The sequence below is a fragment of the Dasypus novemcinctus genome, chromosome 30 (genome assembly GCF_030445035.2).
Source record: "Dasypus novemcinctus isolate mDasNov1 chromosome 30, mDasNov1.1.hap2, whole genome shotgun sequence".
NCBI lineage: Eukaryota > Metazoa > Chordata > Mammalia > Cingulata > Dasypodidae > Dasypus > Dasypus novemcinctus.
In genome coordinates, this window is record NC_080702.1 from 42,941,664 (window position 1) to 42,958,255 (window position 16,592).

The window sequence follows — 16,592 nt, forward strand, 5'->3', positions numbered from 1 at the left end:
AAGGAAGAATAGAAAAGATGGAACATAGGGCATTTTTAGGGCATTAGAACTGTTCTGCACGATCTTGTAATAATTGATACAGGTCATTATAAATATTGTTAAAACTTTTATAAGTATAGATTCCAAAATATAAGCTTTAATGTAAATCATTGACAATGGTTAGTAGCAATGATGCAATATTTACACATCAATTGTAACATGTTACTCTCCTCATGTAAAATGTTATTAAAAGAGGAGATTGGAAAAGGGGGAGGGTGTGGGGTGTATGGGAATCCCCTGTGTAATCTGTAACCTAAATCTTTTTTGAAGATAAAATGGAAAAGAAGACACTGGAGGAATATATGGAAGAAAATGTTACTGTACATATAAGACAATAGATCTTACAAATATTGCATTTTCTTATTAATTTTTGTTGGCCTTTTTCTTCATTTTGGGAGAAATTTTGGATCACAGAAGGGTCACAACTGTGGCAGGAGAGGATCACTGGTGAGGGGTGTCAGTGAAGGGGTATATGTGAGGAAGAATTCACAGGGGACATGCCTCTAAGGCATATGAATATGTTCAAGCGTTCATGGAGCATTGTCTCAGTGGGTGGAGGCACACACAATAACAAAAAGAATATTGAATTCCCATCCTCAGGTGTCCTGCTACACTCTCTAATAGAACAGCAAGAATACCCCAAGTACTAAGGCATTGCCTAAGGAAGGAAGACAAACCATTATGCCAGGCTCTTGATACTGATGGACATACTTATGAACTTTGTCCTTCTGAAATTGAAACAGCCTAGTATTATATATTGCCTAAAGTATTACCTCCTGAGAGCATCTTTGTTGCTCAAATATTTCCTCTCTCTAAGCCAAACTCAACATACAATCGCATTACCTTCCACCCCATGTGAGGTATGACTCCTGAAGATGTGTCTCCCTTACACTACAGGATTATCTCCAAGCACCAACTAACAATGCACCTGGAAAGAGATCTTGGCCAAAAGGAGGAAATTGTAAATACAAGTGAATTTTTTGTCACTAAGGCATTTCAAAGTAAGTCCTCATTAGGAGGTCATTCCAGAGGTTATTCTTATCCACATCTCAGCAGGATCTCATTGACTGCCACAGTAACCAGGGCCTCAAACAGTGGGCTCCTGATGGCTCTAGAGACATCTGGAGACTACAAGCAGGACAAATAAGCTAAGGAATTCAACACCCTATCAGTGTGCTTTACCCTGGAATTTATGCTCCTCATTGCAAAAGACTTAAACAAATTTATAGTTTCCCTACACAATGCTCTTCTGCCCCTTTTATTTGAACCTCTAATTAGTAGTATGGTTGTTAAATGTATGTCCAAGAGACTTAAATATTTGGACTGTTCATGTGCCTATTGAGTCCTGAATCTCAACGGAGTTGCAGCACCTACTCCTTGGACTCATGCAGGACAACTAATAATGAGATGGTGGACAACACTCACCTGAAGGAACAGAGAGTGTCCACAACTGCAAGCAGGATAGTTCCATCCATCTCATGGGATCTAGGCCCCCTCTCAATTAGAAACAGAGTTGGCCTTACCATCCCAAAGTTCTCAAGATTGAGGAATGAACAATGGACTAAAGTAGACATATCATTATTCTATTATAGACTTCTTGTTATTCTGGCAATAAAAGAATTTTTATCATTGTCTTAAATGCAGTGACCACCAGAGGTCCTGAGGGAAGGGAGAAGGAAGAATATGTGTAATACAGGGGCATTTTTAGTACATTGGAATAGTCCTGTATGACATTGCAGTGATGGTCACAGGCCATTATATATTTTGTCATAATCCACAGAACTGTGTGGGATAGAGTGTAAACTACAATGTAAATGACAGCCCACAGTTAGTAGCAATGCTTCAATTTGTGTTCATCAATTTTAGCAAATTTACCATACTAATGTGGTTGTTTATGTGGTAAAATGTGGGAGGGGAACATGGTAAGTTTATGTGAATCCCTTATATTTTTATATAACGTGTGTGTACTCTAAAGCTTCTTTAAAAATTAAAATAAAAAAAGAAAGATGTTGCAAAGACAAGCTACTCAGTAAGAGAAAATATTTGGAAACCACATATATGATAAGTGTTTTATTTCCATTCTATATAAAAAGATCATATAACTCAATGATAGAAGGGAAAACAATCCAATTTGAAAATAGGCAGAAGACTTAAGTAGACATGTTTCTAAAGAGGAAATACAAATGATGAAAAAGCACCTGAAAAACCATTCAGTATCAGTAGTTATTAGGGAAATGCAAATCAAAACTACAATGAGATAATATCTCACACCTCGGGGAGAGGGAGCAAGATGGCGGCTGAGTGAACATCCCTGTTAGGGTCTTCTGCAGGGAATCGGCTGGGCGGCGTTGGAGACTCTTTGGGACCAGATTGTTTTGGGATTTTTGCTGGTCTGGAGGTGTCTGGACATTGATTTGGAGGGAAGGTAACAGAGAGGATCCGTCTGTGAAATATACACGGAGATCCCAGCTACCTGTAGAGGATTCCCTCCTTGGGTAGGCGGAGACGAGGCATCTAGCCCCGCTCGGTGGGGCTGAGCCAGGCCGGGCCGCAGCGGCGGACGCCGGAGCCGGGCCTGGGCCGCTGTAGCGAGCGGAGCCGGGCGTAGCCGGCCGGGCCGCGGTGGCGTACGGAGCCGGGCGGGACCGGTCCAGGATGCGGCGGCAAGAGGCGGACGCCAGAGCCGGGCCGGGCCGCTGTAGCGAGCGGAGCCAGGCGTAGCCGGGCCGGGCCGCGGCGGCCTACGGAGTCGGGCGGGGGCCGGTGGAGGCCACGGCGGTGAGAGGCGGACGCCGGAGCTGGGCCGGGCCACTGTAGCGAGCAGAGCCAGGCGGAGCCGGGTCAGGCCGCGGCAGCGTACGGAGCCAGGCGGGGCCGGTCCAGGCCACGGTGGCGGGAGGTGGACGCAGGAGCCGGCTGGGCCGCTGTAGCGAGCGGAGCCGGGCGGAGCCAGGCCAGGCCGCGGCGGCGTAAGGAGCCAGGCAGAGCCGGTCCAGGCCTCCATGGCAGGCAGCAGCGGGCAGAGCCGGGCCTGCGGAGGGGTTTCTGTTCTTTGTTTTTTTTTGTTTTTTTTTTTAATTTATTTTATTTAATTTTTTTTTTTTTTTTGGAGCATCTGCAGTACTGGGGAGTTCGTGGGAACCTGGGCGGCTATTGGGGGTTTGTGGGAAGGGAGGTGCTTGCAGACCCATTTGGGCAGACAGACGGGGGGTTTTAGGGCAAAGCGGGGGGAAGTTGTTGTTTTAGATAGTGTTGCAATTGTGACATGTGTATACCTGTATCTCTCTTCCCCCTATCCGTTCCCCACCGTTTGCCCATCCTCTTTTTCTTTCTTCCTTTCTTCTTGTCTTTCTATTTTTCTTTATTATAATTAGTGTTTTTTTTTCGGTTTTCTCTTTCCCTCTTGTCCCTCATCTTCCACTTATTTTATTTTAATTCAAGTATACAATAGGTGCTACAAGGAACACCTCACATTTGCTGGGTTTTCCCATCCTCCACTGCCTCATTTCTGTGTGAACTGATTTAGGCTACCTACACTATCCCCCTTCCCCTGCATCTTGATATCCACTATCATCTACTGTCTCTCCTATATTCCACCCCCCCACCTCCCGTTCTTTGATCCACAAAGTGTCTAACTCTTAATTTCTAATACCTTTGTTCTGTTTCTGTCTGTTATCCACTCTTGAAACTACTACCTTTCTTTTCTTTTTCCCTCTCTCATGAAAACAATAGCTTTGTAGTTCATACCATATTCCTCCCATATTTAGTCATCTACTTCATAAAAGGTACTCTACCTACAGCTATAACTCTATACAATCTACATGAATCTAACCTCCATCCTCCCAGATCTCATATTCTTGCTTTGTTAACATACATCACCAATACTACTTTACACTTTTCCCTTGCTTACACAATTGCCTTTCCCCAACACTAATAATTTCCTCTAAAGTGAACTTAACCAACAACAAGTAACTAGAATAAGAAGAAAAAAGTGACAAAGAGAAGATATAACACCTATGCAAAAATAACAACTAATTAACCTCCAAGAGCAGACAAAGAAGCTAAGGAACTGATTAAATTCGTCAAAATAAAGAGATGACCAGAAAACAACAAAAATCTACAAACCAAACCAATAATCAGGAAAACATGGCTGAATCCAATCAACAAACCAATAATCATGAAGGGGAGCAAACTTGGCACAAGCAATGAAAGATCTCAGAACATTTATCACCGACAAATTTGATGCAGTAATGAAAGAGGTTAACAACATGAAGACATCACTTGGAGGGGAAATAGCAGACATACACAAAAACATAACAGATATGATGGGAATGAACACCACAGTTCAAGAAATCAAAAATACACTTGCAGCAAATATCAGCAGAATAGAAGAGACAGAGCAGAGAATTAGTGATGTGGAAGACAGTACATCAGAAATCAAACAGATAGTAGAAGGGGTCAATAAGAAGATAGAAAAAATACAATTAGGATTTAGGGACCTGAATGACAATGCAAAACGCTCAAACATACGTATTATAGGCATTCCAGAAGGTGAAGAGAAGGGAAAGGGGTCAGAAGGAGTGTTGCAGGAAATAATGGCTGAAAACTTCCCAAATCTACTGAAAGAGACAGAGGTACATATCCAAGAAGCACAGCGCACTCCACAAGTCATAAACTCCAACAGGCCCACCCCAAGACATATACTTGTCAAATTATCCAATGCTCAAGACAAAGAGAAAATCCTAAAAGCAGCAAGAGAAAAGAAAACCATCACATACAAGGGAAGCTCAATTAGATTAAGTGCTGATTTCTCTTCTGAAACCATGGAGGCAAGAAGACAGTGGTATGATATAGTCAAGGTACTAAAGGAAAAAATTTCCAACCAAGAATACTCTATCCAGCTAAACTAGCATTCAAACATGATGGAGAGTTCAAAATATTCACAGACAAACAGAAACTGAAAGAGTATACCAACAAGAAACCTCCCCTTCAAGAAATTCTAAAGGGAGTTCTGCAGGAAGAAAGGAAAAAACAGGAAAGGCAAAGTTGGAGGAGAGTATAAGACCAACAACAACAACAAAAAAGACCAAAAAAATATACAAACAAAATATGACAAACACAAATCCAATCAAAATATGGCTAACACAAATAATTCCTTGATAGTAATAACACTGAATGTCAACGGATTAAACTCACCTATCAAAAGATTCAGACTGGGACATTGGATAAGGAAATATGACCCATCCATATGCTGTCTACAAGAGACACATCTTAGACCCAGAGACGCATGGAGATTGAAAGTGAATGGCGTTTCGGGGATTTTTGCTGGTTGGAAGGTGTCTGGACGTCAATTCGGTGGGAAGGTAACAGAGAGGATACATCTATAATATATAAACGGAGGTCCCAGCTGGGCTCGGAAAGTTCCCTCCTTGGGTGGGCGGAGCCGCGGTAGCAGGCGCTCCTGCAGTTCCGGAGCCGCGGCGGCCAGGGTTTTTGTTTTTTTTTTCCTTTTACTAGAGGCTTTGCGGTGCTGAGAAATTCGCGGATACTGGGCTGGCTGGTGAGGGATTGTTGGGACAAGACTCCTTTGCAGATTGATTTGGGGAGACAGACGGTGTTTTCTTGTGAAGCGGGGGACGTTTTTGGTCGCCGGACAGGGGGGGCTGTGCTTCCGCCTGGAGCCCCATCCCCACAGGTCCGGCTGCCGATCTGCAACGGAATTGGATTTTGGACAATAAGGGGACACAATTGGGAGACTGTTGTAGGGTGCAGTGAGGGAGGAGGACACGTCTGGAAGCTGATTGGAGGATATTTTGCGAAGTTTGGGATTTCGGATCTTAGAGTCTGTTTTCGGCGTTTCCAGCTGAAGCCCACCCCACCCGGCGGGGCTTGGGATCTGGGTCATTGAACTGGCCGTGGTGTAGAGGCGCCCTCAAGTGGCCGTTGCGAGGGAGCACAGGGAGGGAGCTGTCCAAAGGCTGATACCCTGAGGAGTTAGGTGAATTTCAGGGATCAGAAATTCAATATAAAATTCGCGGATCTGGCTTCCCCCAGAGGGCTGGCACCCAGCTACGGGGATCCCTGAGGGCTGTGTTGCACTGCGGGGCTCCTAAGCTTTCTGTGGACCAGATTTGAGCTTGCCAGGTCTGGGTCCCCTGAACTCTGGCGGTCCACACCCCAGACTCGCACCTCTTGAGTCTTCAGTGTCTCAGACTTTCCACCCCTGAATCCATCACGCTCTGGGGTCTACCTGGGGTCCTTGAGTGCCCTGGACATCAACGTTTGCGTTTTATCTTTAATGGTTCATATTGTTTTGTTTTTATTTTCACTTTATCTTATTTTTTACTCTTTTTGACGCCCTGATTGCTAATATTGCATTATCCCCTAGTCTTTTCTCCTAGCGTCTCCCCCAAAGTCCTTTTTTTTTTTTATACAGATATTTAGGGGTTTTTTTGGTTGTTGTTTTAGATAGTGTTGCAATTGTGACACGTGTATACCTGTATCTCTCTCCCCCCATCTGTTCCCCACCGCTTGCCTATCCTCTTTTTCTTTCTTCCTTTCTTCTTGTCTTTCTTTTTTTCTTTATTATAATTAGTGTTTTTTTTTTTCGGTTCTCTCTTTCCCTCTTGTCCCTCATTTTCCACTTATTTTATTTTAATTCAAGTACACAATAGGTGCTACAGGGAACACCTCACATTTGCTGGGTTTTCCCATCCTCCACTGCCTCATTTCTGTGTGAACTGATTTAGGCTACCTACACTATCCCTCTTCCCCTGCATCTTGGTAACCACTATCATCTACTGTCTCTCCTATATTCCACCCCCCACCTCCCATTCTTTGATCCACAAAGTGTCTAACTCTTAATTTCTAATACCTTTGTTCTGTTTTCTGTCTGTTATCCACTCTTGAAACTATTACCTTTCTTTTCTTTATCCTTCTCTCATGAAAACAATAGCTTTGTAGTTCATACCATATTCCACCTATATTGAGTCATCTACTTCATAAAAGATACTCTACCTACACCTATAACTCTATACAATCTACATGAATCTAACCTCCATTCTCCCAGATCTCATATTCTTGCTTTGTTAACATACATTACCAATACCACTTTACACTTTACCCTTGCTGACACAATTGCCTTTTCCCAACACTAATACTTTCTTCTAAAGTGAACTTAACCAACAACAAGTAACTTGAGTAAGAAGAAAAAAATGACAAAGAGAAGATATAACACCTATGCAAAAATAACAACTAATTAACCTCCAAAAGCAGACAAAGAAGCTAAGGAACTGATTAAATTTGTCAAAATAAAGAGATGACCAGAAAGCAACAAAAATCTACAAACCAAACCAATAATCAGGAAAACATGACTGAATCCAATCAACAAACCAATAAGCATGAAGGGGAGCAAAACTTGGCACAAGCAATGAAAGAACTCAGAACATTCATCACCAACAAATTTGATGCAGTAATGAAAGAGGTTAACAACATGAAGACATCACTTGGAGGGGAAATTGCAGACATACGCAAAAACATAACAGATATGATGGGAATGAACACCACAGTTCAAGAAATCAAAAATACACTTGCAGCAAATATCAGCAGACTAGAAGAGACAGAGCAGAGAATTAGTGATGTGGAAGACAGTACCTCAGAAATCAAACAGATAGTAGAAGGGGTCAATAAGAAGATAGAAAAAATCCAATTAGGATTTAGGGACCTGAATGACAATGCAAAACGCTCAAACATACGTATTATAGGCATTCCAGAAGGTGAAGAGAAGGGAAAGGGGTCAGAAGGAGTGTTGCAGGAAATAATGGCTGAAAACTTCCCAAATCTACTGAAAGAGACAGATGTACATATCCAAGAAGCACAGCGCACTCCACAAGTCATAAACCTCAACAGGCCCACCCCAAGACATATACTTATCAAATTATCCAAGGCTCAAGACAAGGAGAAAATCCTAAAAGCAGCAAGAGAAAAGAAAACCATCACATACAAGGGAAGCTCAATTAGATTAAGTGCTGATTTCTCTTCTGAAACCATGGAGGCAAGAAGACAGTGGTATGATATAGTCAAGGTACTAAAGGAAAAAATTTCCAACCAAGAATACTCTATCCAGCTAAACTAGCATTCAAACATGATGGAGAGTTCAAAATATTCACAGACAAACAGAAACTGAAAGAGTATACCAACAAGAAACCTCCCCTTCAAGAAATTCTAAAGGGAGTTCTGCAGGAAGAAAGGAAAAAACAGGAAAGGCAAAGTTGGAGGAGAGTATAAGACCAACAACAACAACAAAAAAGACCAAAAAAATATACAAACAAAATATGACAAACACAAATCCAATCAAAATATGGCTAACACAAATAATTCCTTGATAGTAATAACACTGAATGTCAACGGATTAAACTCACCTATCAAAAGATTCAGACTGGGACATTGGATAAGGAAATATGACCCATCCATATGCTGTCTACAAGAGACACATCTTAGACCCAGAGACGCATGGAGATTGAAAGTGAAAGGCTGGAAAACAATCATACAAGCTAACAATAACCAAAAAAAGGCAGGAGTAGCTATATTAATATCAGACAAAATAGACTTTAAATGTGAAACAATTGTGAGAGACAAAGAAGGATACTACATTTTAGTCAAAGGGAAAATCTGTCAAGAAGATCGAACAATCATAAATATCTATGCCCCTAACAAGGGTGCCTCTAAATACGTCAGGCAAACGCTGGAAAAACTAAGTGAAAGAATAGATACATCTACAATTATAGTGGGGGATTTTAATACACCACTATCAACTCTGGACAGAACATCTCAAAAGAGAATCACCAAAGAAACAAAACATCTGAATAGTATATTAGAGGAGCTGGATCTAATAGACATATATAGATCGCTACACCCAAACACAGCAGGATATACATTTTTCTCAAGCGCACATGGATCATTCTCCAAGATAGATCATATGCTAGGCCACAAAGAAAGGCTGAACGAATTCAGAAAGATTGAAATCATACAAAACATTATCTCTGACCACAGTGGAGTCAAGCTGGAGATTTGCAAGGGACAGAAGCCCAGATTTCACACCACGATTTGGAAATTAAACAGCACACTCTTAGAAAAACAGTGGGTCAAAGAGGAAATCTCAAAAGAAATCAATGACTACCTTGAAACAAATGATAATGATAACACAACATACCAAAATTTATGGGATGCAGCAAAAGCAGTACTGAGAGGGAAGTTTATAGCCATAAATTCATATATCAAAAAAGAAGAAAGAGCAAAAATCGAAGAACTAACTGCACATTTGAAGGAATTAGAAAAACAACAACAAAGTAACCCAACAGGAAGAAGAAGGAAGGAAATAACAAAGATAAGAGCAGAACTAAATGAAATAGAAAATAAGAAAGCACTTGAACAGATAAACAAGACCAAGAGCTGGTTTTTTGAGAAGATTAACAAAATTGACAAACCTTTAGCAACACTAACAAAGAAAAAAAGAGAGAAGATGCAAATACACAAAATAAGAAATGAGAAAGGCGATATCACCACTGACCCAACAGAAATAAAGACTATCATAAGAGGATATTTTGAAAAACTATATTCCAACAAAAATGACAATCTAGAGGAAATGGACAAATTCCTAGAAACGCATAAGCAGCCCATATTGACAAAAGAAGTAATTGATGATCTTAACAAACCAATCACAAGCAGAGATAGAATCAGTTATCAAAAATCTCCCAACTAAGAAGAGCCCAGGGCCAGATGGCTTCACAGGTGAATTCTACAAAACATTCCGGAAAGAACTGACACCAATCTTGCTGAAAGTATTCCAAAACATCGAAACGGAAAGAACATTACCCAACTCCTTCTATGATGCCAACATTACCCTAGTACCAAAGCCAAACAAAGACATCACAAGAAAGGAAAATTACAGACCAATTTCTCTGATGAACCTAGACGCAAAAATACTTAACAAAATACTTGCTAATCGTATTCAACAATACATTAAACGTATTATACACCACGACCAAGTGGGATTCATCCCAGGTATGCAAGGATGGTTCAACATAAGAAAATCAATCAACGTAATACACCATAAAAACAGATTGAAGGAAAAAAATCACATGATTATATCTATTGATGCAGAAAAAGCATTTGACAAAATACAGCACCCTTTCTTGATAAAAACACTCCAAAAGATTGGAATACAAGGGAATTTTTTGAACATGATAAAGAGTATATATGAAAAACCTAAAGCCAATACTGTTTACAATGGAGAAATCCTAGACTCCTTTCCTCTAAACTCAGGAACAAGACAAGGATGCCCACTGTCTCCGCTCCTATTTAACATTGTCTTAGAAGTACTTGCACGAGCACTGAGGCAAGAACCAGAAATAAAAGGCATTCAAATTGGAAAGGAAGAAGTCAAAATTTCATTATTTGCAGATGACATGATCCTATACATAGAAAACCCTGAGAGATCTACAACGAAGATTCTAGAACACATAAATGAGTTTAGTAAAGTCGCAGGTTATAAGATCAATGTGCAAAAATCAGTAGCATTTCTGTACACCAATAATGAGCAAGATCAGGAGGAAATCAAGAAACAAATACCATTCACAATAGTAAATAAAAAAATCAAATACTTAGGAATAAATTTAACTAAAGAGGTAAAGAACTTATACAACGAGATTTATACAAGATTGTTCAAGGAAATCTAAGAAGACCTAAATAAATGGAAGACTATTCCTTGTTCATGGATAGGAAGACTGAACATTATTAAGATGTCTATCCTACCAAAATTGATCTACACATTCAATGCAATCCCAATAAAAATGAACGCAGCCTTCTTTAAGGAACTAGAAAAACTAACTATGAAATTTATTTGGAAAGGAAAGAGACCCCGAATAGCCAAAGACATACTGAAAAAGAAAAACGAAATTGGAGGAATCACACTACCTGACTTCAAAACATACTATAAAGCTACGGTGGTGAAAACAGCATGGTACTGGCATAAGGAGAGACATATAGACCAATGGAATCGAATTGAAAGCTCTGATATAGAACCTCACATATACAACCACATAATATTCGATAAAGCCACCAAACCCTCTCAACTGGGAGAGAGTGGCCTATTCAACAAATGGTGTCTGGAGAACTGGATAGCCATATGTAGAAGAATGAAAGAGGATTACCATCTCACAACTTATACAAAGATCAACTCAAGATGGATCAAAGACCTAAATATAAGAGCCAAGACCATAAAAACCTTAGAAAGCAGTGTAGGGAAACATCTACAGGACCTTGTAATAGGTAATGGATTTATGAATATCTCACCAAAAGCACGAGCAGCAAAAGAACTAATAGATAAATGGGACTTCCTCAAAATTAAAGCCTTCTGCACCTCAAAGGAGTTTGTCAAGAAAGTAAAAAGGGAGCCCACACAGTGGGAGAAAATATTTGGCAATCATATATCTGATAAGAAACTTATAACTTGCATATATAAAGAACTCCTACATCTTGAAAATAAAAAGATAAACAATCCATTTAAAAAATGGGAAAAAGACTTAAACAGACACTTCTCCGAAGAAGAAATACAAATGGCAAGAAAGCACATGAAAAAATGTTCCAAATCTCTAGCTATCAGGGAAATGCAAATCAAAACCACAATGAGATACCATCTTACACCCATAAGATTGGCAGCTATGAAAAAAACAGAAGAATACAAGTGCTGGAGAGGATGTGAAGGAAGGGGAACACTCATCCACTGTTGGTGGGAATGCAGAAGGATCCAACCATTCTGGAGAACAGTATGGCGGTTTCTCAAAAAACTAGCCATAGATTTGCCATATGACCCAGCAATACCACTGCTGGGAATATACCCAGCAGAACTGAAAACAAAAACACAAACCAATATATGTACACCAATGTTCATAGCAGCATTGTTCACTATTGCCAAAAGTTGGAATCATCCCAAATGCCCATCAACAGACGAGTGGATCAATAAAATGTGGTATATACACACAATGGAATACTACTCGGCTGTAAGAACAAACACACTACAAACACATGTGATAACATGGATGAATCTTGAGAACCTTATGTTGAGTGAAGCAACCCAGACATTGAAGGACAAATACTACATGACCTCAATGATATGAAATAAACAAGCTGCCCTAGATAGCAAGAGACTGAACGATAGGCTTGCAGGAAATCGGAGGGTGGAGGAAGGATATGAGCCGATGTCTGCAGGGGTGGAATTTAAGACGAGATGGTGGTAAGTATGAACACAAAGAAGAGATAAAAGGGGGGCAAGGGGTTGCCTTTGCTTGGGGCTTTGCGGGTTTGAGGGTGGCTGTGGAGGGACGGGTGGGTAACGTTGCCCAAAAGTGGGGGGAGGGAGGGGTAGCATACGAACACAGGAGAGGGTCAGGTGTTGGTGGAGAGTAAAATGCCGAGAAAATCATATCAAAATATAATAAAGAGGGTTACCTGTTTAGAATGCTCGGAGGGGAGGGTCTGATGCAGGACGGGCTCCTGGGGAATGTCTAAATGCTCATTCTGCCAGAGTGGGTGACACCATGGGGTAGAAACCCAAGTAGTGAGAGTGGGGGTGGACCCACATCCTGGGGAGGACTAATGCCATCCAATAGAGGGAACTGTATCCCTCGAGAGAAAGGGTGGCTCCCAGGGCATTGGGGCAGTTGAGCAAGTTAGGCCCTGAACACTATTCCATCTATCTCTGGAAGTGGCTCCTCAGGAAACGGAGGTTGGCTATCACTGAGGGCACCAAGGTGGAAGGGAAAATGGACGTTAAATGTGTGGAACCAAAGTAAATGGGGGGTAAGAGAGGAGTTTCTTGAGCGTACACAAGGATGGATATAAAACATGTAATATTACACCATAACATATAGGAGATGACAGACTGATAATGTAAACCATAATGTAAAACATAGGATAACTAAAAATGTAAAGAACTGTGTATCCTAAAGTATGCACCATAATGTAAACACAGATGTCACCTTGTTAGAAAGCTAATGTCTCAGACTCTGTACATCACTTTAAGTAAATATGATATGAATAGGGCATAAGAGTATCACTGTGGAAGGGAAAAGGTTTTCTGGTGGATGTGTGGGAGTGCTGTATATTATATATATACATTGCTGTGGTCTAGGACTCCTGTGAAGAAAAGCTGAATAATTAGGGGGGGGGGGGAAAAAAAAAAAAAAGAAAAAAATAGGATGTGGAATTTTTTCAAGTCAACATTCTTTATCTAAGTTCTTTATCTAACTTTATCCAAGTTCTTTATCTATCCTTTAAACTCATCGCTATATGCCATTCCCTAGTAAGGGACCATGACATTATATTGGGCTTCAAATTTCGGGGAGTTCTGGATCACAGAGTGTTTCAACAATGGCAATGGAGGGATACTGGTATGGGATACCAATGACAGGTGATATATGATTGACAGGGAGCTGTACAGAACATATGTCCAGGGTGCATGGTAATGTTTGGATATACTTATAGTGGCAACAATTAAAAACCACAGTAGGGGGGGTACTGGGTTCCTGGCCAGTGGTGCTCTGTCGTGGTCCCTAGGGGAGCAGCGACAGTCTCCCAGGTACAGTGGTGGGGACCGGGAGGGAGTGAGGGTTCAACAGTGAGCCCCTGATACTAATGACTATGCTTGTGAGCTGATAAACCCAAAATAAGAACAAGGCCTAGAGCAACTTTGTGCCTGGGAATTTCCTTCTGTCAGCCTTCATGTTACTCAAATGTGGCCAGTCTCGAAGCCAAACTCAGCATGTAAATGCAATGCCTTCCCCCCAGCGTGGGACATGACACCCGGGGATGAGCCTCCCTGGCAACGAGGGACCACTATCAACTACCAACTGATGATGCAACTGGAAAATGACCTTATACGGAAGGTTCAATGCGGATCAGCAGAATATCCATGTCTACATAAAATACCATGACTTTAAAATGCTGTTTGACCTAAAGTAAGGGGGAAATGGAAAGGAGAAATGAGTTTATATGGCTACGAGTTTCTAAAAAAGAGTCTGGAGGCTGGCAGAAGGTTTGCCCCCATGCACAACTGAGCAGAGCCTGAGAGACAGATAAAGCAGATACAACCCCCAGATATTGGTTCCTTTGAGGGCTAAAGAGACCCATGGGAGTTATGGTCATGGCTGATGGGGTTAACTACCAGGGCAGATGGCCCCTCTTTGGAAATGGTGTTTATGTGTGATGAATCTGGACTCAGATGGGATCTCCCTTCATAAGACTTTCATGCTAATGTGCTGGAGGTGCAGTTAATGTTGGGGTTTAAGATATATTTAGGGGATTTGAATCTCTGGACTGACAATGTGATAGCCAGATCCTGAGCCTCAACAGACTCCAGCACCTACAATCTGATTTATTGGACTTACCACACTCAGCTAAGATGGAGGTGAAGAAGGACAACCACCACATCATGGAGCCTAGAGTGATTACAACTGAAAATGGGAGGATTGCATCCAGCATCCAGGTGGAATCTGAGCCTCCTCTTGACATAAAGGTGCAATGGACACAACCAATCCAGTGTCCACATAGAAGAGGTGGCATTGGATTGGGAAAAGTGGACATAATGGACAAAGGGTATGGGGAAAGGCAGGAAGAGATGAGAGGTGGAGGCGTCTTCGGGACATGGAGCTGCCCTGGATGGTGCTTCAGAGGTAATCACCGGACATTGTAAATCCTCACAGGGCCTACATGATGGAATAGAGGAGAGTATGGGCCATGATGTGAACCAATGTATATGAGGTGCAGAGGTGCCCAAAGATGTACTTACCAAATCCAATGGATGTGTCATGATGATGGGAACGAGTGTTGTTGGGGGGGCGGAGAGGGGGGGTGGGGGGGTGGGGTTGAATGGGACCTCACATATATATTTTTAATGTAATATTATTACAAAGTCAATAAAAAATAAAAAAATTAAAAAAAAAAAAAACTACAATGAGATACCATCTTACAACCATAAGATTGGCAGCTATGAAAAAAACAGAAGAATACAAGTGCTGGAGAGGATGTGAAGGAAGGGGAACACTCATCCACTGCTGGTGGGAATGCAGAAGGATCCAACCATTCTGGAGGACAGTATGGCGGTTTCTCAAAAAACTAGCCATAGATTTGCCATATGACCCAGCAATACCACTGCTGGGTATATACCCAGCAGAACTGAAAACAAGGACACAAACCGATATATGTACACCAATGTTCATAGCAGCATTGTTCCCTATTGCCAAAAGTTGGAATCAACCCAAATGCCCATCAACAGATGAGTGGATCAATAAAATGTGGTATATACACACAATGGAATACTACTCGGCTGTAAGAACAAACACACTACAAACACATGTGATAACATGGATGAATCTTGAGAACCTTATGTTGAGTGAAGCAACCCAGACATTGAAGGACAAATACTACATGACCTCAATGATATGAAATAAACAAGCTGCCCTAGATAGCAAGAGAATGAACGATAGGCTTACAGGAAATCGGAGGGTGGAGGAAGGATATGAGCCGATGTCTGCAGGGGTGGAACTTAAGACGAGATGGTGGTAAGTATGAACACAAAGAAGAGATAAAATGGGGGCAAGGGGTTGCCTTTGGTTGGGGCTCTACGGGTTTGAGGGTGGCTGGGGAGGGACGGTTGGGTAATGTTGCCCAAAAGTGGGGGGAGGGAGGGGTAGCATACGAACACAGGAGAGGGTTAGGACGTGGTGGAGAGTAAAATGCCAAGAAAATAATATCAAAATATAATAAAGAGGGTTACCTGTTTAGAATGCTCGGAGGGGAGGGTCTGATGCAGGACGGGCTCCTGGGGAATGTCTAAATGCTCATTCTGCCAGAGTGGGTGACACCATGGGGTAGAATCCCAAGTAGTGAGAGTGGGGGTGGACCCACATCCTGGGGAGGACTAATGCCACCAAATAGAGGGAACTCTATCCCTCGAGAGAAAGGGTGGCTCCCAGGGCATTGGGGCAGATGAGCAAGTTAGGCCCTAAACACTATTCCATCTATCTGTGGAAGTGGCTCCTCAGGAAACAGAGGTTGACTGTCACTGTGGGCACCAAAGTGGAAGGGAAAATGGACGTTAAATGTGTGGAACCAAAGTAAATGGGGGGCAAGGGAGGAGTTTCTTGAGAGTACACAAGGATGGATATAAAACATGTAATATTACACCATAACATATAGGAGACGACAGAGTGATAATGTAAACCATAATGTAAAACATAGGAGAACTAAAAATGTAAAGAACTGTGTATCCTAAAGTATGCACCATAATGTAAGCACAGATATTACCATGTTAGAAAGCTAATATCTCAGACTCTGTACATCACCTTAAGTAAATATGATGTGAATAGGGTGTAAGAGTATCGCTGTGGAAGGAAAAAGGTGTTGTGGTGGATGTATGGGAGTGCTGTATATTATATATATGCATTGCTGTGGTCTAGGACTCCTACGAAGAAACGCTGAATAATTAGGGAGTGGGG

General features: G+C 41.6%; 1 protein-coding gene across 1 annotated transcript in view; it reads right to left on the reverse strand.

Annotated features, from left to right (window-relative positions):
• Positions 1–1,077: 1,077 nt before the first annotated feature.
• The window catches only part of LOC101414237 (olfactory receptor 7A10-like), a 75,418-nt gene continuing 59,903 nt past the window's right edge, over positions 1,078–16,592 (reverse strand). Inside the window, exons 2-3 of the mRNA XM_058290426.2 lie at positions 2,589–2,780; positions 1,078–1,167 (exon numbers count right to left, since the gene is read on the reverse strand). Coding sequence (XP_058146409.2) covers positions 1,078–1,167; positions 2,589–2,780 — 282 coding nt within the window. The remainder of the gene's footprint in view (positions 1,168–2,588; positions 2,781–16,592) is intronic.